Source organism: Pungitius pungitius, chromosome 5, assembly GCF_949316345.1.
Source record: "Pungitius pungitius chromosome 5, fPunPun2.1, whole genome shotgun sequence".
Classification (NCBI taxonomy): domain Eukaryota; kingdom Metazoa; phylum Chordata; class Actinopteri; order Perciformes; family Gasterosteidae; genus Pungitius; species Pungitius pungitius.
The window spans coordinates 13,406,170-13,428,158 of record NC_084904.1 but is presented as its reverse complement, the minus strand read 5'-3'; the positions used below and the strand labels follow the sequence as shown (position 1 = coordinate 13,428,158).

Genomic DNA, 21,989 nt, shown 5'->3' with positions numbered 1-21,989 from the left:
GCCATTAATTGACTGACAGTCACAGGATGAAGGAAATTTAATATGAAAAAAATGCAATTTTAAAAACATCACAACAAAACATGAAATGGAATGTGTTTTTATTTTTTATTTGCAGGACTAACATCTACAAAAAAAACTATCAAAAGCCAGTTTTTCAGTGGCCAGGAAGGCTCAATGAGTATCTAGTATGGTCATCTCACGTGTGGGCAGGTACTGTGTCACTGTTTTGTTACAGTTATTGCACGTTGCACACGATTTCCATAGCCCAATACCAACTACAAAACAAGCTGAAATGTACACGATATGCACATGACACACGGAGCATGAAACAACTGTGTGAAACATACAGTTGAAATAAATTAGAGCTTCCAATATGTATTGCTCAACATGTTTAACAGAATACTTAACAATGAGGTGTGTGTGTGTGGGGGGCGGGGGGGGTTATCAATACTAATGCACGAGTGGTTTGTTTAGTCCCCTACAGGTTGTGATTTACTCATGTAAAGCTGCCTCTTGGATCCAGTCTTTTGAGTCTTCCCGGTATCACTCAAACACATGGCCAGCACATGGCATTAGTTCTTCCCTCAGGTATTTCATAGCTAATAAAACAAAACAGGCTTTTAGTGGCACCAGCCTGAACCAGACACTCCACACAACTGTCTGAGATACATTGTATTGCTCTGTAAAATAAAGAGAGAAAGTTGTTTGAACTTATCAGAGAAATTCCCCATTTCTTACCGTTTCTTTGTATATCAGTTATAAATAAAATAGTAGAGGAGTGCTGATGTTTCCTACATATTTATCAGCTTATTGTTTCTGTGAATTTGTGTTATGCAATGGTGAAATACGCCTGGGTGCAAATCCTTTGATGAGACTCTGGCATGAGCAAGCTGGCCCAGGGGATATGATGGAGATTTTAAGAGTATATCCTGTACCAGATGCAATGAAGAGGAATATACTTGGTATGTGAGATGATATATTGAGGTTTAGCATGAAAGTATTCTGTTTTGGAAAGAAGGGGTCTGTTTTGTATACAAAGCCTCCATGGGGCGATTCATATATAATATAGTATATTAATAAAGTGGCATGTGAATTTCAAAGAGAATAGATGTGCAACAGTGTGTAACAGAAGAAATAGTCCTGGAGATGTAAATATCTGAGTGAAAGTAAACATGTTCGTGCTTAGTCAGATCATAGCGTGTATGAACCTGTACTCCAGTATTTATGCTGGCTAATAATAATGAATGTGATTTTAAATGTTAACGTTGTGCGTGACATATCCAACGTTAATCTATTAGGTACAGCCCTAGGTTTACAACCATAGAATTTTGCTTTCTTAATTCAGGTTTAAGGGGAATTAGAGTTTTCTCTGACTCACCCTTCTTTTCTCTTTTCGTGTGTGTACGTGTATAAGAACTGGTTACTCACACCCTTCTGCAGCCCTTTTGAACCAATAAGACTCCAACTGAACCAGAACGAACCCGGTAAACTTCAAAAATATCATGTTAACCTTAAAAAGGGAAACAAGGCTGAGCGGCAGGAACACTAGCATACCCCTCACCACAGTGTCTCTTTTCAGCCACTTCCTCCCCAGGGCCGGTGCACGCGGTTCAACAATGCAGCACGCATGGGCAGAGCTACTTCATGGGGAAAAGGTACAGCTCAGGGACACGTACAGCTTCAAAGGCTGTGGTCTTGTTTTCAGCTTAGCTCTTAAATGTGGACGCTGCTGCTCTGTTCTCTTAACGGGGAGATGAGAAGAAGCGAAAAGTAGCCCACATGTTGCTCACCCTAACCCACCTGACCTGATGGCAGACACACCACAGGCATTGCCAACTGCACACTTTACAGTGTGGCATTTCTCTCTAGTATGTGTAATCTGATTACATCTCACTCTCTCCCAAAATGAGATATATCATTGACAAATAATACTAAACTGTAAGAACAACATAACAGGATGCACATTCATGCAACAATCAAAAGGAGAACTTTATTGTGTCAGTAAAAAAGCAGTTCCCATCAACCTACATATTAACTACCAGGGTCCAAACAAACCAGTCTAGAACCCAACGAGGTACACTACAATAGGCACAAAGTATGCATAACTATATAACACTTAATATTGTTCTGTACATAACATATCAGTGTCATCTTATATTCTGAAGCATCAAATTATTATGCTTCAATAATGCCTCACAAAAAGGCAAACTGATCATGTTCGCAAATTGATCATGTTCATAACAGTTGTAAGCAGGGCGGTTTCGGACCTTACCATCGTATAGTGTAGTGTTATAGTGTTAGAAGACAGCAGCTTTATTTTGGTTGTGTTTAGATAGAAGAATGTCATGGGAAGGATTGAGCTTCACCATCTTCCAGCTCTAAACAACAGTTGACAACCGCATCATTTTACTCAAAACATACAGTACATTTTATCATGTAGCCTTTTGAATTAGTAGTTCCTAATTTATTGACAATTATTTAGAATTCTAATGTTAAGAGCAGATGTCAAACGTTCTGAACTGACAAAAAATATATATTGGTATGAAGCATACAATACTGTTCAAACTGGAGTGCTATAGACTCTTTTGCAATTCCAAATCTCCAAAAAGAATTAATGTAATTCTGTGTTTCTGAAGTTGTTTTTTTCCCCTATGCACACAATCATTCTTTATATTGTAGGAAAAATACGGCAAAGTGTCGGTATTTACATAATGTACATGTGAATGTATAACCTCTCTAAAACAATCAGTACATGGATTTGGTTTTGTCATTGGTTTTGTCATTGTTGGGGACATCAGCGAGTGCGACACTCTCCTCCAGCTTGCTTTGAAAGTCACGCGCTTCTCCTTCCACATGGAAGCCAACCATCAGCTGGTAGATTATCACACCCACGATGGTTCCAAGGAATGGGACAAAGACAGGCACCATGAACCACCCATTTCCAGCCCTGAGGAGTGACCAAAAAAAAGCAATTCGTTATAAAGACGTCTTTTATGTCTTCCGGGCGCAAGAAAAGTGAGCACTCCCCAGTGTTTCCACAGAGATAAACAGATAATGCTTAAAAATCTCTGCACTTACGTAAAAACTTCACCGCCCCACCCAGCTATAGCGGTGAAAAGACGTGGTCCGAGGTCTCTGGCGGGATTGACAGCATAACCAGAGTTAAAGCCCATGGACAATCCAATGACCAGAACCACAAACCCCACAGTGAAGGCCTCCAGTCCTTTGGGGATGGGGTTGTTGTACGGATCAACAATAGCCAGGATACACACAATCAGCGCTGCTGTGCCAATGATCTGTGTTTGGAGAGAGAGAGAGAGGAACATGTACGAGATAATCATCAGTGGGATCATGTTTATTTTTACATTTTTAATTTAGGGTATGACACTAAAAGGGGTACCTGGTCAAAGAATCCATTGAGAAGAGTGAGATGATTTCCGGGGTAGGTGGCAAAAATGCCAGCTGTGGCATTAGGCCCAGTCACTTCGAAAGATCCTGGATGGTCCCACAGGGCATCTGAAGGAAAACAAGCAAGAAAATATAGCAGCGAATACTAAATAAAAGGTGCATGGACCGTGCGAAGCCTAAAACACATCTCTTCATTCGTTGTCATGTGGCTTCACATCTGGAGTCTTACCGTAGTACATGGCGAAAATGATAGCAGCTCCGAAAAAACTACCAATTGTCTGAAAGAGGAAGAACATGGGGAACTTTCTCCAGCGCTCTCTTCCGAGCAGGCACAGAGCAAAGGTCACTGCAGGGTTCAGATGTCCACCTGCAAAGTACATGGAGACAGCATGTCAGTACGTATTATAGACGATGAACAAAGTGGCACGTCAACAAAAATATACGCCGAGACTCCAGACTCACACACGAGGTACACATCTTTTTGAAATGTGCTCATGCAAATTGAATTTGTCTGAGAAAACGTGTCTACCTGACACTTGGCCACAGACCAGGATGCCTAATGTGGCCGCAAAGCCAAAGGCAAAGTTGACGGTGAGGAACATGCCATGGGAACCACCGCTCAACACCAGCTGGGCCACCGCACCGCAACCAAACATCTGGAGAGAGAGAGAGAGAGAGAGACTGCAGGTTTATGCAGGGTCTCAATGCCATTTGGTGCCACTTTGCAATGGTGCACGGTCGCATGGAAAGAGTGAACAGTGTTAAACCTGGATACGTGGGAGGTGTGTGTGTGTGTGTGTGTGTGTGTGGGGAGGGGGTTGCTGTGTAAACGATGTGTTCATGAGCATGTGACTGATTCTGTCAAAGGAAAGATTGCATTGCAAGTATTGTGCAGTATTTCTGTGTGCATGTGTGTTCCGCTCTGATGAGGATTCTTTTCACTCAGAGGCTGATGTCAGCTTGAGGGAGCCGCACTCTGAGCCGCACTCTGGAAGTCCCTCATCGCTGCGTTCAGTCTCTTACTGTTGATGTATGTATGTTTTAGATATTTCCTCTGTGCTGTTGTCTTCAATTTACAAAGAAAGAAGCCGCAAGCTTGCTGAAACACACATTTGGCAATTGTTTAGAAGTTGAAGGCATGAAAACGGCTGGCCCGGGACCGGTCTCTAAATCACTACCTGTGTGATGTTTTCAAAATTCAGGAGGAAGAGCCTCAGAGGCTCCCCCCAAGGCTTCTCAATAAGTGGTTTGAAGTGGAAAATAAAGTGCACTTTGTGAGAGTGCAATAAGGGGTTAAGGGAACACTTACGGGGGGGATAACCAGAGACATTCACTGCCTGCAGGTGACCTTCAAAGACCGACTGAACTTTATTGGATAGTTTTCCTTCCCCTTTACGTGTGACCACCGGACATCCAAACACATTATATCACCATTAGCCCGTGACAAGCTGCAATATCCTGTTCATCCTGTCTGTAGCTTCTGTAGATCCAAAAGGTTCTAGTAACTTGTGGCACATGCTTAAAGGTGCCAAAATCAACAATTGATACATGACCACACCTTCACGTCCCTTATCCCTCCAGGCAATAACACCTGTGTAGCCCATTAGTCAACAGGAGTTTGATTCCTTCAATCTTTCAAAAAAGAGAGACTTCTGTAATCTCTTGATGATGGAAGGAAAATTCCGCCAGTGGCGTTGTCGATGTCATGCCTATTGTTTGGCTCCTGACTCTCCCAGTGCTGACGCGTGGTCCTAATCAACCGGCGCACCTATCTGTGCCAACAAGTCGCACCTGATGCTAAATACTCTGACTAACAGAAATTTTGCAATATTTTCATTCTTCCAATGTCATGTAAGAAACAGTAGTAAATAGTTGGATAACTGTGATTATTTTGATATATTTGATCTTCAATAAGCCTTAATTCTGTTGAAGGGCTAAGAAGGTTTTTTTTTGTACATTGACTTAGATTATGCATCAGAAAAAAATGTTGATTTTAGTTAATAGTAGTTTGCATCTAGGCCTTCGTAAGTGGCTTTGTTAATCACTGGAAATTAGTCACTCAACTCACTTGGAATGGTGAACCATTACCGTGTCACTCACTTAACAGGGTGTGGCACTAGTGTCAAGTTTTATATCTAGTTATATAAAACTAATGCTACGAATCAGTTTCGTGGCAAAAGATGACCCACTTGAGTGGTATTCATAATATTTTTCCATTCTCGTGCAGACAAATACCGTACACACTGTGAAGTGATTATAGGATGTCATGAGAGCTTTTGCCTCATGTTCCTGGATCAGAGCTTTTTATCAAATACTGGCATGTTAATGTAAGACTAGAATCTCCTAACCTTGACAACCTGTTACTTACCTTTGTTGTGAACTCAGTTCTGAAATAACCCAACACTTACCCTCCATGTTGTTGTGTGCTGCTGGCATTGAATTCCATGAATGGTTTATAAATGTGAAGCAGTTTCTGCAATCAGTTCTCAAACATGCCAACAACAAAAAAAAAGATGTGTTGCATATGCTGTCAAAGCGTAATTGATCCTGTTGCAACATCATAAGCAAACTGAATAATGAGCGTTCTTAAAGAAAAGTAAATGCTTTGAGGCACTTTTGTTAACATACAAGACATCTAACTATTGTAAATCTCCTTTAAAAAAAACTAAAATACAAGCATCTATTCCAGCATGAGATGAGGCGCACACTTACCACAAGGATGAGAGTTCCAAGACACTCTGCCAGGGCCTGGCGGAGGAGCAGGTTACGGATCTGGAAGAACCGGGCCAGTTTGTCCAAATAGAGCTTCTGTCTGCCCATGTTTTCTCGGGAAAGGCTGAGGAGACTGTGAGAATACAGGCAGTGCTTGCTCAGTCGCTGTGGAGTTGGGAGGACCCAGAGTTCCTCTTATAGAGCCGCGATGGGCTCGGACTGGGCCGAAGCCAAGCAGGGCCCCACCTTCTGCACCACGCCTCCCTGCTTGTTACGACGTGACAACAGGTCAACATTCTTCCTCTCAGTCTCCCCCTCAATCTCACACACACACACACGCACACACACACTGTACATTTCGATACCTATGAGCTCTTTGACCTTATTCATACCAGAACACCGAACTTGAGTCGTGTTAAGACCCGCAGAACCATTTTCATTCCTGCCCGCTTTCGTTCTTGCTTTCTCACTCGCACGCACACAGACACAGACACACACACACACACACACAGTATTTCCTTTTTACCTTCTCTATCCTTTACCTTGTTTTCCCTGCTCTTTTGTCCTGTGTGAAACTTCATCACCACATATGATAGCCTCTTTGTTTGGTTCCAATGGATGTCGGAGAACCTTCCCAGTTTTAAAAGCCCACAGACATGCCTCCATGGGCTAAGAACCAGTGCACCTTTTCTTTAATCCTTTGTTCTGCTCTGGCATGTTTTGTTGTGAAAGTGGTGTACTATCACCTTGGTTCTATTGGACTTTTGTCCACATATAGAGAATACTTGTCACAAACTTAAATGAGCTTAACACATTTGACCATCTCTATATAAATAAGAGATGTATCGATATTGGTGTGTACTCATGTAACCCACCCAACATAACATGAACCCAATGGCCAAGTTCCATCCATCCAAACAGGCAGCGGCTTGTTTTTGGGCGAGTTGGCGGCCGTAACGTTGCGTGCATTGTTCGTTCGGCTCACGCAGCCGCTTTAGACTCCCCCACATCCATCCGTTTGGCTGTGAGCTACTCAGCTGTGTGTCTGACCGCCTCGATCTGTCAGCGAGGGGTAGAGGACAGAAGGCAGAGAATTCCAGTGCTCAAATATAAAGTATCTGTAGTGGGTGTTTAATAAGTAAGTATAGCGCTGTTACCTGCAGACAAACTGTGGTGAGTGGATATCTGTGTTAATATTCCACTTGACTGGCATACAGTGTGTCTCATTTTCAACGTGGCTAAAGCAACGTTTGAGAAAAACAAAAGCCACCAATATATAGATCTCTACAGTTATACAAGGTCATAACTGACATAATGGTACTGGGCACTCACTTCTTTTGTCTCCTTGTTTGATTGATGGCCATATTTACACGGTGTCTACCAGATGTGTTCCCGTCAGTTTATAATCACAAATTAGTGTTTAAAAAAAAGTTCAACTTTTAACCTTCTGAAAGAAGACTAACAGAAAAATGACACGCATGGGATTTGTAGTTTGTGTAGATTTGTGTCTGACAAGATTACACTGTAAGCCAAAGATTTACCAATACCAAGGGTAACACCAGACGATTCAAGCACTATTCATTGCACATCTCTGGTGTATTTCACCAGACTTTCACTAAAATTATATTATACCGCAACCAAACCAAAATGATTAATCTGTCAACAGCTTCAGAGAACTATATCCTGTGCGTTATCTTCATTTATTTGCAGAGTTGTTTCCATCTACTTTCACAAAGACGTGCCAAACATCCCACAACAAGTAGCATCAAGCACTCTACACTTGAAACCTACCTGCATCAAGTTTATTAAAGATTATCACACACGGCTACATTACTACTATTTATCCAGGAAAGACTATTGTAGCATCCCCTGCTGGTTGGTTGTTGCAGAAGTTATTGAAGGTCAGTCACTGGTTCTGAAGAACAGAAAGGATCTAGTGGCCGGGAAGTCAGAGCTCCATTCTATCAAACTAATATTTAAAAGTGACCTAGAGCTGTTGAAATGTTTGTCAGATTCTTGGTGTTCAGAATATGACAAGTCATACATTAATTGACTGTTGAAATAACTGTATACTTCAGTTTGTCAGCATTCAAGAGACTAGCGCTTCCATGATCGAGATTATTATTTTGCATTAATTGCAAGTAATGGGAAGCAGCCAGACAAGCCAATGAAAAATTCAAATGAGTACATATGCTTTTATTAGCCATGACGCACCTTTGACAGAAAAACATGTAGTTTATCTTAAACCACACTAACTGACAACATTGCTGACAGAAATTACTGACTAAAAATCTATTTTTCCATTTTCAAGAAAATAATATGTCTAAAATGACCATTTTTCGGTCCTGGCGTCCACAGACTTGATCAAGCCCTTTCCCATGATCCGAAAGTCTTCCAGTATCGCCTCGACGTTGGGAATGGTAGTTGCTTCCTCCCCGTTCACCTCCACTTTCCGCGCAGTCATTTGCGACGTCTTCCATGAAGCAAAACGGAGAACATCATGTTAGAAAAACCAAACAAGCCTGTGACAATCCAAGTCTTCTTTCCTACATTCATGATTTTGGATACAGGACATGACCTAGGCCTTACCTTGAAGCCTATGGGAACAAAGGCCTTTGGCTTCCATAAAACTGCAATCATTGTTCCGCCATGAGGGTCACAGAAGAAAAGGGCTAGATCGCCAAAAGCGTCCTGGAAATGATTTAGATCAGTTAATGCTCACGTCCAAAACTTGCTCTTTCTCTAGGTCCCGAGACTACAATCATAAAGCGTCGGGTAACTGTAATAATATGAGAATGAAGTCTTAACAGTTTAAGACAAATTTTACGGACGCTATAAAACTAAGAAAAACAATCTGATCAGACATAAATGTCACCATTGTGTGGGTCATTAACTTAACCACCTACGATAAAGTAAAACCTGTTTTAATCTCCAACCGTTCTGGTTTGACAATGCAAACAAGTTTGCTCAAATATTGGCGGCGACCATTCTGTCCTCCCCAACAAGCGGGAAAGACAGGTTGCTGTTGTGCATTGGCAAAAAGCCGTTGAAATCTTTCTAAGAAAAACCTGCACTGCAGACAGTGCAGTTCTTGGAAATGGATGCTTCCAGGAAGCTGAGACAAATCCCGGGACGAGGACTGTGGAACAGATCCCGCCCCACATCGTGTCAACCATACAACATCAAAAGCACGCCTGGGTTTTTAACCCAAGCTTCATGGCAGACAACAAACTCACTCTGAGCTCCGCCAGGTAGAGCGACACAGGGTTGTAGTCGATCACAGGCAGGGCCCCTCCAGACGGGGCCACGCGGCCAGCCATGATGCCCCTGCTGAAATTGATGGTGGGAGTGTCCACTGCCTGAGCGAGGAGGGGAACCTGCTTTGGGTTCAGGTGAATCAAAACATCGTAGGCATCCAGAGGAGGGCGCATGACCACCTGCACAAAACAGATTAAACCAGCATTAACTCAGAGAGTGGACCATTAAGGACAAAGGCCCATTACAGCTTTTAACTAACCCGGACATCTTGTATCTGCTGTCTGTCCATCAGCTGATGTTCCAGTAACTTAAGACTCTCCGCCGCCACCACCACCACACGCTGCAGCATCTGAAGACGCACAGACAAAATGTGACATTTGACGGTTAAACCCGATAGCTTTGGATAGTTCATAAACGTAAATGTGTGTGTGTGTGTGCGCAATATCTAGCAGTTGTTGTATAACACTGAGCCACCTCCTCTATTTGTCTCAGCTTGTCTCGTGCAAAAGTTCAGTTACATTTACAGCTGGAACAAAAACAAGTTGTACGAGTTCATGCGTCTGTAAATGTGTTCTGCACTAAACAATGAGAAACAGACACACATTAATCTGTCATATTAGTCATCTTCTGTTCTAAAGCGTTCAAATACAACTATGAGTAAGTGTATAGAAGTGGAATAACTGTCTCTTTGCCATTTTGAGAATGCTAAATTGCCGCATGAAATTGTCCCCTCATAATATTCACACCCAACCTTAATTAGCATTTCAGAGGCAATGGTAATATCGACATGCTGAGAGAAAACAGTTGTGTTTTGAGTTACAGATTCACTCAGTCAGAATTCAATTCAATTCAATTCAATTCCTTTTATAATGTATAGCCCAAAATCGCAAATTACAAATGTGCCTCAGAGGGCTTTACAGTCTGTACACATCCAACATCCTCTGTCCCGAAACCCTCACATCGGCACAGGAAAAACTCCCCAAAATATGAAAAAACCCTTCAATGGGGAAAAAAAGGAAGAAACCTTAGGGAGAACGTCAGAGGAGGGATCCCTCTCCCGGGATGGACAGACTGCAATGGATGTCATGTGTACAGAATCAACCCTCTAGTGGTCATTCAGAGGTAGTGAGACACATTGAGCGTCAGTCACTCACTCCAGCTCTTTGTTTGTAAACAGCGTTTAGGTTCTTATTGTCGATGACAGCAAATAAGTAGATTCAAGAACACAAATGTATATATGCAACCAGAGAAGGTAAAATCCCCCTGAACGTTGTGATTAGGCAACAATGACGTCGCGGGGGACGTCAGAGCACATGGTTCCTGTTCTCCGTCACTGTTCTAAAGGAGGAGGCTGAGAGAGGCTCTGTGTCCACGTTGGGCTTGAAGGGGGAGTGAGGTGGGATTGCATGGAAAGCTTATCTGGGTCAGCCAGCACAATGGCATGCTGCCCTGTTTACCTTTTCTGTACACTACGGTGTGGTAATGGATTCTTCTACGGCCAGGGTCACATCCAAACAGAGTTAAATCTAATACGTAACTTATTTCCCTACGGATGATGACAGCAGTAACCTGATGATCTTCCAATGAAATGAATGGAAATTCTTTAAAAGAAAATATTATTTTTTTGAATTCTGTCTTCCACAATATAATAAAGTGATGGATAACATTTTCTACTTCCATAGCAATGATTTTCAGACTTCATAAAAATGGATTTCCAGCTCCAAGAAAACTAAGTCCAATTAGAATCATCTCAATTCATAACATCAATCAAGCAAACCTGTTTAGAGTTCTGTGTTTATTTCATTAATCAATACCGTACTCTATTGTTAATTTGGTGTAATATATTTTCAGTGTGATCCAGGAGACCAGTGTCCACGAAGGAAAGACTTGTGACCGTGCCCTGCAACTCCTGTTCTACACTGCTGTTTGTCATTCTCAGAAATCAAAGATTAAAAGTTACCTAGAAGCTTGCGATAAATTCTCAAGTGAAACCTTTTAGTAAACCACTTGCAGTATTCAAATGATCTTTTATAGATTCAAGTAAAATGCAAGTGGTGTCCGTGTCATCAGTGTCTGCTGACCTGTACACTAGGTGCTTGTTTGGTCCACAGGGATTGTTTTTTGTCTTTAGGCGTAGCTAGAAACAAGACCGGCAGAGACTCCCTGGAGGCCATGAAGTCATTCTTGATCTCTGTGTAGTCGGGGGCTGAACATGAGAGAGAGAGAAGAGCGAAGGAGAGGTGAATCACAATACAACTTATCGTTGAAACAGTGAGGCATCAGAGCTGGATGTGAAAGTTTGCCGGGTGTGTAAAAATGTGGGAGAGGGGGATTTGTTTGTGGGACACAGAGGGAAAAGGGGCGTGTGAGTGTGCCTGCCTGTAAGCTGGTTGTTAAGATTGACTATGAGCGGGTTGTTCCTCCAGTCAAAAGAAGAGAGCAAATGAAGGAAACGAAGCAGGCCGACCTGAGGGGAACTGAGGAAGACAGAAAAAGGGAAGATGAAAAAACATGTCCCCCAAATGAGTTTGATGATGTCGACTGACGTTATTCAAAGTAGGAGGAGTAATTACCCCGGGGGAGTAAAGGGTGCAGGTTGCAGGAAAAGAGATGCCACCAGCAGGTCTGCTGTGTCCTCTGTGATGTCGTCGCTGAAGAGCTGAGCCCCCAGCCAGCGTTTGGCCAGACGACACGATCCCCCAAAACTCTGGTGCTGCTGCTGGAGCCTATCAACAACAGGATGAAATGGTGTATGGACAGCAAGCAAAACAATGAAGAAACAGGAATGGGAGAACAGAAAGGAAGGACAAGGTAGGAACATGCAACCAAAGAGGATGTAATTTGACTAACAACAAAATATAGGGTTGAAAGAGGAAACTCGTGAAAACCTTACACCGACATGCTGTCATGCATGGTCTTGATTTTTTTTTTGATTTTTTTTGTTCTCTGCGCAAATGTTGCTAAAAAATAAAAAACTACGGCCTTAAATCCTACCCATGCAATGTGCTGGTAAGTAGAGGCTTATGCATGGTGGCCATCTCCAGAGCCTGCGCCTCCTCATTGTCCCTTACAACGAGTAGTCCCTCAGCATTCACACTCTCTCTCAGCACCTGAGCCTCACGATGGTATGCCACCTGGATGCGGAACAGCAAGCCATCCTGGATACATACACAAATGGTATAAAAACAGGTAAAAAAAATTAGACTGTGCCAAAAGTTTGTTTAAAAGACAAGTGTGTGACTTGGAAAACCAACAAAAAAAATATACCTTCCAGACATCCAGGTGAGTTGGGCAGGGCTTGCATGTATAATCGTGATGCTTCTTGAGCAACTCTCCCAGGCGGATGTGGAAGGCAGTTCGAATGTGGCGGATGGCAAGGCGATCGTGAGGCCACTTTCCACTCCCTTCCATGTGACAAATCACTGCAAGAATAGGGTCACAAGTGATGAGTTTGAATAGTTAAATTATTTTGTACAGCTTAATCTCTGTGGTTAAGTGGCACGTTCCTGCTTTGAATACATAGTTTAACTACAGTACAGAAATCTAGGGAAATTGTGCTTCAAAGTGTAAGAAGTCCTAAAATATTTTCATTTACAAGTTGATGGTGGATAGTATCTACCTGTGATCGGGGTGATGTAAGCTGGGCATGGTTTGCTTTCTTTTGGCACCAATGATCTGGAAGTCTTTTCTCTATCAAAGAAGGAATAGTCCACCTTCAGTGGCACAGGGGGAAAGACCTGCAGGACGCAGATGAAATGTTAGAACTGTCAAAGTCAAATTCACACAACGTAGCCAAAACATATCAAAGCACACAACAGAATGCAGTGCGGTTTGAAATCATGCAAATGTTGTTAAATTCTACTAATATTGCTAGTTGTCAGTGTAATTATTACGTGATTTACCTTTTAAAAAATAGGCTTTACCTGTGTGTATCTTAGTGCAGGGTGGGCTCCTTGCACTGCGGTGATGGAGAGAGGCAGACCTTCCAGAGCCCACAGTTTTCTACTCAGGTCATCATAAGACTGAACCACTAGTAAACTCTCCTCCTCTCCAGTACTAGGCACCTGCATAGCATAATTAATATCAAACCTTTGCTCAAGCTACAATTTATTATATACTTTATTTGTTTAATAACTAAACGGCATGAATGCCAAATAAACAACAATGTAAAGACATTCCAGGAAATAACGCAGAGAATGTATATGAAATATACCATTCATTAAGGAAAAACAGGAAAAAAAGAAAAATATGTTGGGTTTCCACAAAATAATATTCACAAAACTGCACATAAAAAAAACGCTATTGCTGTTCAATGCACCGCATAAACTTTTAGATTTTTTTTAGATTTTTAATTTGATATGAAGAATAAATCCAGTTTTTACCTCGCTTCCCGTTTGGATGACGTCATCAACCATCGCCCCTACATATCGAATACAGGATTCAGGGATATCTGCATGGCTGGTGGATGACACATGCTTTGTTTTATTTATAAGAACGAGGCTTCAACAAATTCCCACCAACACTACTCCCATTCTATTTGCAGTTGTCGCAGACGGGTGTCAAATCGCATTTTTATTAACCAAAACACCATGTTTTTGTGACAAGTTTTGCGCCGACATTAGCTAACATTAGCTAGCATTAGCTCGCTAACGTGCCTTCCCTACTCTTAGACTTTAGCCAACGGCTAAACAGAAACAATGAAGCGCACGGGCAGGAGACGGAGCTCGGTGTGGGACTGTTTTGAACAAGTGGGAAACTTTGTTCGCTGCATGAAGTGTGACGCGACATTGAAGTACTGCGGCGGAGCAACCAGCTCCATGATGAACCACATGAGCCGGCACCATCCGTCCACCGCGCCGTCAGACGAGGACGAGAAGCCGGTGATTTGCACCGTGCAGTGCATCGACGACGAGAGTGCCGCCAGTGCGGACATCATGCAGGTCGCCATCATGTCACCACACATGAACACGGCGGCCCACCTCTCCGAGCGCGAGTACGGGGAGAGGAAGCGCCTGAAGAGGAGCTCCGTGTGGGACATTTTCATCAAAGTGGACGAGGAGGTGCACTGCACGATGTGCGACACCAAGCTCAAGTACAGGAGCAGCACCACCAGCATGATGTACCACATCAAAAACAAGCACCCCGACACCATGCCCCACGACGGCGGCTCGGTGGCGACCCACGCAGAGGTGACTGAGCTCATCTCCAGAATGATAGAGAAGGACATGCTGCCCGTCAACGTGGTCGGCGGGGATGGTTTTCGGGAGCTCCTGGCGTACACTGTGCATAATTACAAAATCCCATCCGCCGCAGATATTACGCGCCTTGTCGAAGGCCATTTCCACGAGAAAGTGGAGGAGCTCGTAGTGCAGCTGGCTAAAGTGGAGAAATTGGCGCTGACGGCCGACTTGTGGACGGCGCTTCCCTTTCAGAGGTACATCACAGTTTCCTGTTCCTTTATAACAGAGGACTGGCAGGGCAGGTCAGCCGTGCTGCAGACACACAAGCTGCCATCGGACAGCCACACACCTGCCGACAGTGTCACGGGGAGGCTCCTGAACACTGTGCAGATCTGGGGCATCGCCGGGAAAGTGACAGCGTGTGTTCATAACTGCACGCAGGGCATCTCGCCACCCCAGGCGTTCATTCGTGGCACGTGGGACTATGCCACTTGCTTTGCCACCACACTGCAGCTGGCAGTCAGTGATGGGCTGAGTGAGGATCTGGTCAGTATCATTGTGGCAGCGGGGAAACTAGTCAAGCACTTCAACCACAGTTTGCTGGCCAGTGAAGCCTTGGAGACCAAGCAGGTTCAGATGTGCCTGCCGCAGCACACGCTTATCCAGTCGCGCAAAGCTAGATGGGACACCATCTGCGATATGTTCGAACGGTTACTGGAACAACGGTGGGCAATTAAAGCCGTGCTCTCAGATCGCACAATCACTAACAGACAGGAAGCCCAAACCCTAGAGATCGAAGACGACTGCTGGCAGATAATTGAGAATTTTACACCTGTGCTGGCAACTCTGAAATGGGCAACAACAGTCATATCTGCAGATACAGAAGTATCCATTTCAAACATTTACCCGATCACATTCAGCCTCATTCAGACCCACCTCGTGCCAAAGGAAAATGACGTTGAACAAGTCTCTGAGTTCAAGCTGAAAGTTCAGGATTCACTTAGAAATCACATGGAGGTAGGCTTATTTCTATTGATTTGTGCATTAACTGGTGTTTTAAATAAATCATTTAAACATTATACGTGGCAGCTAACAAGATTGACGTGGATAAAGAAAAACAGCCCATTTTCTTTTTTAAACTAAAATATCCATTCAATTTAACTTTTACTGTTTGCAGGTTGACTCTAGCGACTTATCCTCCAAACCAGCTCTGATCGCCTCAATGCTGGACCCCCGTCACAAACACCTCAGTTTCCTGACGCCAACAGGGAGACTTGCGGCAAAGGTTAAACTGCACGAACTGGTTTCAAAATTAGATGTGATAACAGCTACTGTGGGCCCGAAGGATGAACAGCAGGAGATCCTGGTCACACCGGACATAAGCCAGGTGGCAATGCCCTCACAACTGAGAAGTGACACCAAAAACACCATGATGTTGCTCTTAGGAGACAACTACAGTTCCCCCTATGCCACAGACTCTGAAGCTCAGGTAGATTACTACTTGAGAGACATTGCGCCGTCACTGGACATAAACCCTCTTGAATGGTGGCGGGTGAACGGACCAAGATTCCCCAAATTAGCCACTCTGGCGAGGCACTATTTGTGTGTACCTGGGGTGTCGCTGCCGTCTTTATTGTCCGAGGCTGGACAAACATTTGCAACAATGCGAACTAGACTGAGCCCCGAGCATGTTGACATGATGATCTTTGTAAACAGAAATGCATAACTTGCATAGCAGTATATGATGGAGATTTACTCCTTCATATATTCTTATATACATTTAGTACAGAGAGGGAAAGTTCAAGTTAGGTTGACACCTTGATTGGATGTTACATATAAAGATGGCAGCTACTCTTCCACTCATGTTACTAATACAAAACTTTTTCTTCAGATTTCAAATTAGATTTTAAACAAAAAGGCTGCGATGCTGTTAAAAGGACTTTACCTAAATGTATTTCCTGTGTCTGCCCTAGCTTTAGGGGAGGGGAGTTTGAAAACAAACATGTTACAGCGCACGCTGGCTGTCGCCGGTCACTTGTGTGTGTGTGTGTGTGAGAGAGCAGAGTACACTCACAACTCACAGGTGTAGAGAAAGATATAACATGTGGTATAAATAATGTAGGACTATTTAGTTTGTTTAATAAAAGAACAAGGTATAGATCGGTTCTATAGGGAAGATTGCCTTAAATTACTCTTTGACAGCTGACACTGACGGGGGCGCAAATGGTAAAATTATGTTACTTCAAATCCAGTATTCGGCATGACATACACAAGCATCTAGTAAAGGCCCCTAACCATGTAACCGTTACCTCATCACTGCTATTCTACTTAGATCAGATATTGTCTACAAATCAGCATAAAACTCTTAAAGAAAAGAGATCTGATTTGTTTGCATATTTGCACCATAAATACAGCTAGAAATTACTCTACCAAATTAACGCAGTGTAATTTATTATAATAATGTGATGTCTGTGTCTTAATATGCCAAGATGCAATACATACAGCTGTAACAGATGTGTAATTATCTGTCTGGGGACGAGTCTCTTTTGGCACATGGTCTCTCCGCCCCACACCACAGCCTCGGTGATGGAGCCGTCCTGAAAGCGACGCAGCTCGGAGCGAGAACCCCACAGCTGACGGAACTCAGCCGCCTAACAGACGAAGGATCACCATTATTGTTCAATCACAACAGAACGGTGGTAACACAAATTCTGCAGTCATGTGACAGGTTTCTCCTCTCTTGGGTGTGACAAAAAATATTGCTAGTGCTAAATGCTAACCATTTAAAAAAAAAAAAAGATTGCATAAATGCTTTATTCTGTTAAAATACTACTATAGCATTAGCTTCTTAGAGCATTTTACTATTATATTGGATTAAGCATATGCAAATGTTTTAATTTAAGTAGTAAGTACAAATCTGTTCCTTCTTTGTAACACTTAAATTACTAATTAGAGTATTCTTCTTGTTCACTGATGGTAAAAAATAATAAAACGTGCACTGAGGAGAAAGGGGCGGTTACCATGGGGCTGTCTGCAGATGGGCCTTTTTCCAGAGCAGAGGCTGCTAGCTCAGGACTCAAGAGCAAACCAAAGGACAGAGGAGGCTGAGCTTTGTGTTTTGGCGCTTCACTCTCCACAGACCACTGATGAAAAAAAAAAGGAAGCGTGTTCAACAAATTCAGACTTTTTATGAGACACTTTCCAAGCGGTTTGATGAAAAAAACATGCTGTAATAGTAGCAGTATTAATGCTGAATAAATTCATTTCAATCAAATTAGCTGGGAAGAATCATGAAATAAACCTCAGGTACAGGCAAGAGGGAGTGGGTGAGGAGATGGATCCTTTGGCCCAGTCCCTGCTGAAGTAGTGTCAAAATAAAAGGGAGTGCAGTCTGGACATAATTTCCACTGTGGTCCATCAGCTCACTGAGGAGATTCATTTTCTTACAGCTGGACTGTAGCTTCACCAGCTCACATAGCCTGAGTGGGAGATAACAAGGATGTCATGAACCAAAAGGAAAAAATATTTTCTTGGAGAGAAAAAAAAACATAATTTATAGAGCCGTACTGGAATACGTGGTCGCTTGTCCTTATCATTGGTTTGGGCGTCATGAGGAGGCTGTCGAAGCCATCCACCGTAGGGTTGTCCCAGAACTCCATCGATACAGACGCTTCGTGCTGCAGCTGAGAACAAATTCGACAATGATCAAAACCCACGGCTGAATCTCAGAGGTGTAAAAACGTAATCTAGTTTGAGCAAAAATCACAAAACTTTGCCAGTAGTTACCCGTTTGTATGTGGAAGCAGTCATGTCTGCACACATGTTGAGATGTCCAGACGGGTCAACAAACACAACCTGGAAGGCATTGTGGAACTCTGCAAGTGATGGCTGCAAGGAAAAGAAAGGTGCAAATCTGATTAATTTAGGGGGTAAAACAAAGTGAATGAACTTGCAGTTTTAGACCACTCACAGCTGTAGAGTCAGGATCTCTGGCTAGGCTAATTCCATTCATGGTCAGGTCTGTGGAGGCTGAGGGTTTGATTGAGAGGGGGGGGGGGGCGAGTTACAAGATATCTGTAAGATCAACTTGTATCAAGTTGGGTTACATAGCACAATTATTGAAATGAAAAAACGTTTTTGTGGATTAGAAATATTTTACCCAGAAAGTTCAAGCTGTTCCGAAGCAGCTGGTAGGCGGTCATAGAGTTACTGATTCTGTGAGTGGTCAGCAGATAAGCCATCAACATTGACGCCAGGAAGCCATTAAAACAACCAGTGCCCTAAAACACATGGACAGAGCAATAGAGTGGTGAGTTGAGATTAACAGTGCAACAAGACTAGTAAACAAATACAATTTAAAAAGAAGTAAGCAAGCCCTGGATGCAAAATAACCATTTCAAGCCTCCTACCTGGTCGAGCTCTCTTTGCCGAAGCCAGACTTTGAGCAAAGCCACTCCATCAGATAAAGCTGAGCACTGAGAGCTGACAGCAGACAGAAACTGGAGGTGAGCCCTGGGTAGTAAATCCCCCAGAACAGAGCTATTATAATGCGGGGTGGGGGGTTCGCTGCTCTCTGAGACACACAAAAAAAAAAAATTGGTCGGATATTTTGATTGAATTGTTGGCGTTAAATGTTTCCCTGAATCAACATATAATCGACTGATTAAAGGTAATGGGATGATTGTGATGCATAATATTTGACTTGTATAAATGAAGAATCTTACCCTGAGATGTCTGCAAACCGCTGTACCACTCTGTCCGGATATTGTTTCTCTGGGGGTGGAAACGGCTGGGCTTGAAGAATCCAGGAGGCGGACAGGCATGAACACGTACAGTGAAGCTTGACTCTTTACCTGAGAGACGGGAGACCACAGTACATCACCATCATTACCAAAGCCAAATACTGCCAAACAAGCAAATATGCAAACTAAGGGAATTATTGGTCAATTCCACGCAAAGACAACCACATATAATCCCCTTGAAGGCTGGTAGTTGTTTAATTAAAAGTTAAATACCAGGAGGGGTAAGGAGGAGAATGGGTCGGAGTCGATTGCCGTGCAGACAGGAGTAACGCATGCTTCCGATGTCAGAGGAGGAGGCGAGATACTGGGCCAGGCCGGCCAAGTAGAGAGCCCTTTTCCTGGGATACCTCTGGTTCACAACGTCCTTTTGTTGGAGGACCTCCTAAAAACACACAATGAGCAGAGAAGAAGAAAGTCTCTTATGGTCTTGTGAATATAATGTCAAACCACATTCATGGCATTGCTTTAAGATGTCAAGTGTTTAAAATAATAAACAGGGAGAGGTGACTCACAGCTGGGATTGTGACAGCTAGGTCCACAGTGATGCAAGGTTTGGTGCAGGTGCCCAGCGGGTAGCTGCCGATCAGATTGACAGAAGCAGGGGGTGCCATGTGGAACTTGCCTTTGGTTGTTTTGGGTACCAGTAGGAAAGGGACCTTAACGGCACCGGACAGCCATGACAGGTCACTTAACTGAACACAGAGAGAGGACGAAAATGTGTTAACAGGTATATTTTTAGCAAATGTGTGGAAGGCTGACAGAATATAATTGAGATTCTATGCCTAAATAGGACACTGATGTTTTGACCAATATAGTACCACATACCTCAACTTTTGGGGAATCTGGTACAGTCTGCAGCAGCTCAGTGACTGTCTGAATGAAGGAATCTATTTGCCGTTTCCTACGCTCACTCAGGACGACCTCCTTCAGCAGCTCTTCCATCTGTTATGGGTGGAAGATCGTAGACTTTTATTGGTACGCGAGAAAGTGTGATGTTGTTTACATGGGACAACAGGCATGACTCGGGGCACATACGCCCGCTTCTTTTTGTCTCCATGTCAGTACTCAGGAGGTCTCACCTGCATTTTGAGCAGGCTGCAGTGGAACAAGCTTTCAGCCTCTTTCAGCTGGTTCAGCTCCTCTGCTGTAGGAGGTTTGTACAGATCACTTCGGGACAACTTCACCGGGTGATATTCACCCTCCCCTCCAGCATCCTCAGGTTTGCTCCGTTTGCCTTTGACGGAAACCTGGTTTTCCTCCTCGTGACTCTCTGAGGGAATCATCTGTAAAAAAATAAATAATTAATAAAGCACAGCGGCACGTGGAGGCAGACGATTTAACTTTTGACATCGTATTGCTCGTTTAATGTCAGAAAACCATCTTAGGATATACACCCCGGGCTAACGTTAGCTAACTAACCAGATGTATGCTATTGAAGCGCTGGTAATTCTATTCGTGCAGGAATTCATTATTAATTGTATTACCGACTGTATCTACTTTACATTCAGCTATACTCTTAAGCAGACATTACGCAAAGTCTGGTAACGTGTCGTGAATTATCAAAACTGTAGCCTGTAAGGAACACCCGTGTTACCATTGAGGAAACTGTCGCGTGTGTTAACGTAAACTGTTAAAAGTCAAAAATCAGTTAAATTCATAATACATTTCGCCAGTCATACCTCTGCCGGGTTCTCAGCAACGGTTAACTCCTTTTTCATGTCTAATGTGCTCTTAATGTGGTGATAATGCCGATATGTTTAAGTTGTGATCAACACTGCTTCCCCTTCATTGCGCTCACACATGTGCAATGGGTCGGTCAAACATGCTACCAAAGGAAATATTTCTCTGATTCGTGTAGAAGCGGTCAGGGCGAGTTCTTATTGGTTCAATGCTTTCGGAGCGTCCTACCCAACTAGCTTCAACAAGGTAGGTTGCACGAGCAGTCTTCCGTACGATTGGTGCTCTCTAGACCCACTGAAAAAAATGCTTGAGCGGGCCAGACACGTACGTCTTTATATACTGTATATACACATTTATTAGGGTCCTCGCTACGACTACGAACCTAAGGAATTATTATTATTATTCCCACAAACATCATATTCAAAAAGTTGTTAAATTTTGGCATGGATATCTGGACTGTTAAGAAAATTGATAAATGTTTGGGTATAAAGAAATGTCTCTATGGCGCCCTCTAGAAATTTAAAAAAGACCACACTAGGCCAGTTTCCCCCCGATGTCCGATCAACTTGAAAGTTGGCACACAGGTGCTCTTCGACATGCTCTACGAAAAAGTTAATCGTGGTATGCAAATGCGCCTAACTAGATTTTCCGCTATTTTGAATTTAGTGAAAAACACATTTTTGGCAATTTCTCCTAAACACTGAGTTTGATTGTCACCAGTGCCGGCGCTCCGCACACGCACATCACGCGCTGCGCGTAGGGCACCAAGTGCCTAGGGGGGCACCAAAAAATCTGGGACGTGAAAAATCATCACAGTAGGCTACTAGTATAAATAACAAATAAAATATGTCTAAAGCATGCTAATATGCAAAATCAATACAAAGTCTAAAAGTAATAGGCCTAGACCAAATTGGTGGAGAAAAAGGGGAACCTCCTGTGCGGCCCCCCC

At 43.2% G+C, this 21,989-nt stretch overlaps 3 protein-coding genes across 3 annotated transcripts; 1 reads left to right on the top strand and 2 right to left on the bottom strand.

Annotated features, from left to right (window-relative positions):
* Positions 1–1,968: 1,968 nt before the first annotated feature.
* Positions 1,969–6,305, bottom strand: LOC119225617 (aquaporin-3-like). Its single transcript, XM_037483604.2, has 6 exons — positions 6,121–6,305; positions 3,938–4,064; positions 3,638–3,775; positions 3,401–3,516; positions 3,079–3,296; positions 1,969–2,947 (listed from the first exon to the last, which is right to left on the bottom strand). The coding sequence occupies exons 1-6, from the start codon at positions 6,226–6,228 to the stop codon at positions 2,746–2,748; spliced, it is 909 nt and encodes a 302-aa protein (XP_037339501.2). The 5' UTR covers positions 6,229–6,305; the 3' UTR covers positions 1,969–2,745.
* A 1,887-nt stretch (positions 6,306–8,192) lies between these two features.
* nol6 (nucleolar protein 6 (RNA-associated)) lies at positions 8,193–21,201 on the bottom strand. Its single transcript, XM_037483221.2, has 26 exons — positions 21,040–21,201; positions 20,440–20,643; positions 20,186–20,302; positions 19,873–20,052; positions 19,574–19,742; positions 19,283–19,411; positions 18,968–19,131; positions 18,718–18,838; positions 18,529–18,587; positions 18,345–18,446; positions 18,126–18,241; positions 17,860–18,037; positions 17,579–17,701; positions 17,061–17,209; positions 13,761–13,836; positions 13,302–13,442; positions 12,998–13,115; positions 12,646–12,800; positions 12,373–12,536; positions 11,952–12,104; positions 11,758–11,855; positions 11,460–11,584; positions 9,638–9,727; positions 9,357–9,557; positions 8,710–8,811; positions 8,193–8,593 (listed from the first exon to the last, which is right to left on the bottom strand). The coding sequence occupies exons 1-26, from the start codon at positions 21,076–21,078 to the stop codon at positions 8,444–8,446; spliced, it is 3,423 nt and encodes a 1,140-aa protein (XP_037339118.2). The 5' UTR covers positions 21,079–21,201; the 3' UTR covers positions 8,193–8,443.
* On the top strand, positions 13,843–16,830 carry LOC119225397 (E3 SUMO-protein ligase ZBED1-like). Its single transcript, XM_037483222.2, has 2 exons — positions 13,843–15,575; positions 15,736–16,830. The coding sequence occupies exons 1-2, from the start codon at positions 14,076–14,078 to the stop codon at positions 16,282–16,284; spliced, it is 2,049 nt and encodes a 682-aa protein (XP_037339119.2). The 5' UTR covers positions 13,843–14,075; the 3' UTR covers positions 16,285–16,830.
* Positions 21,202–21,989: the final 788 nt, after the last annotated feature.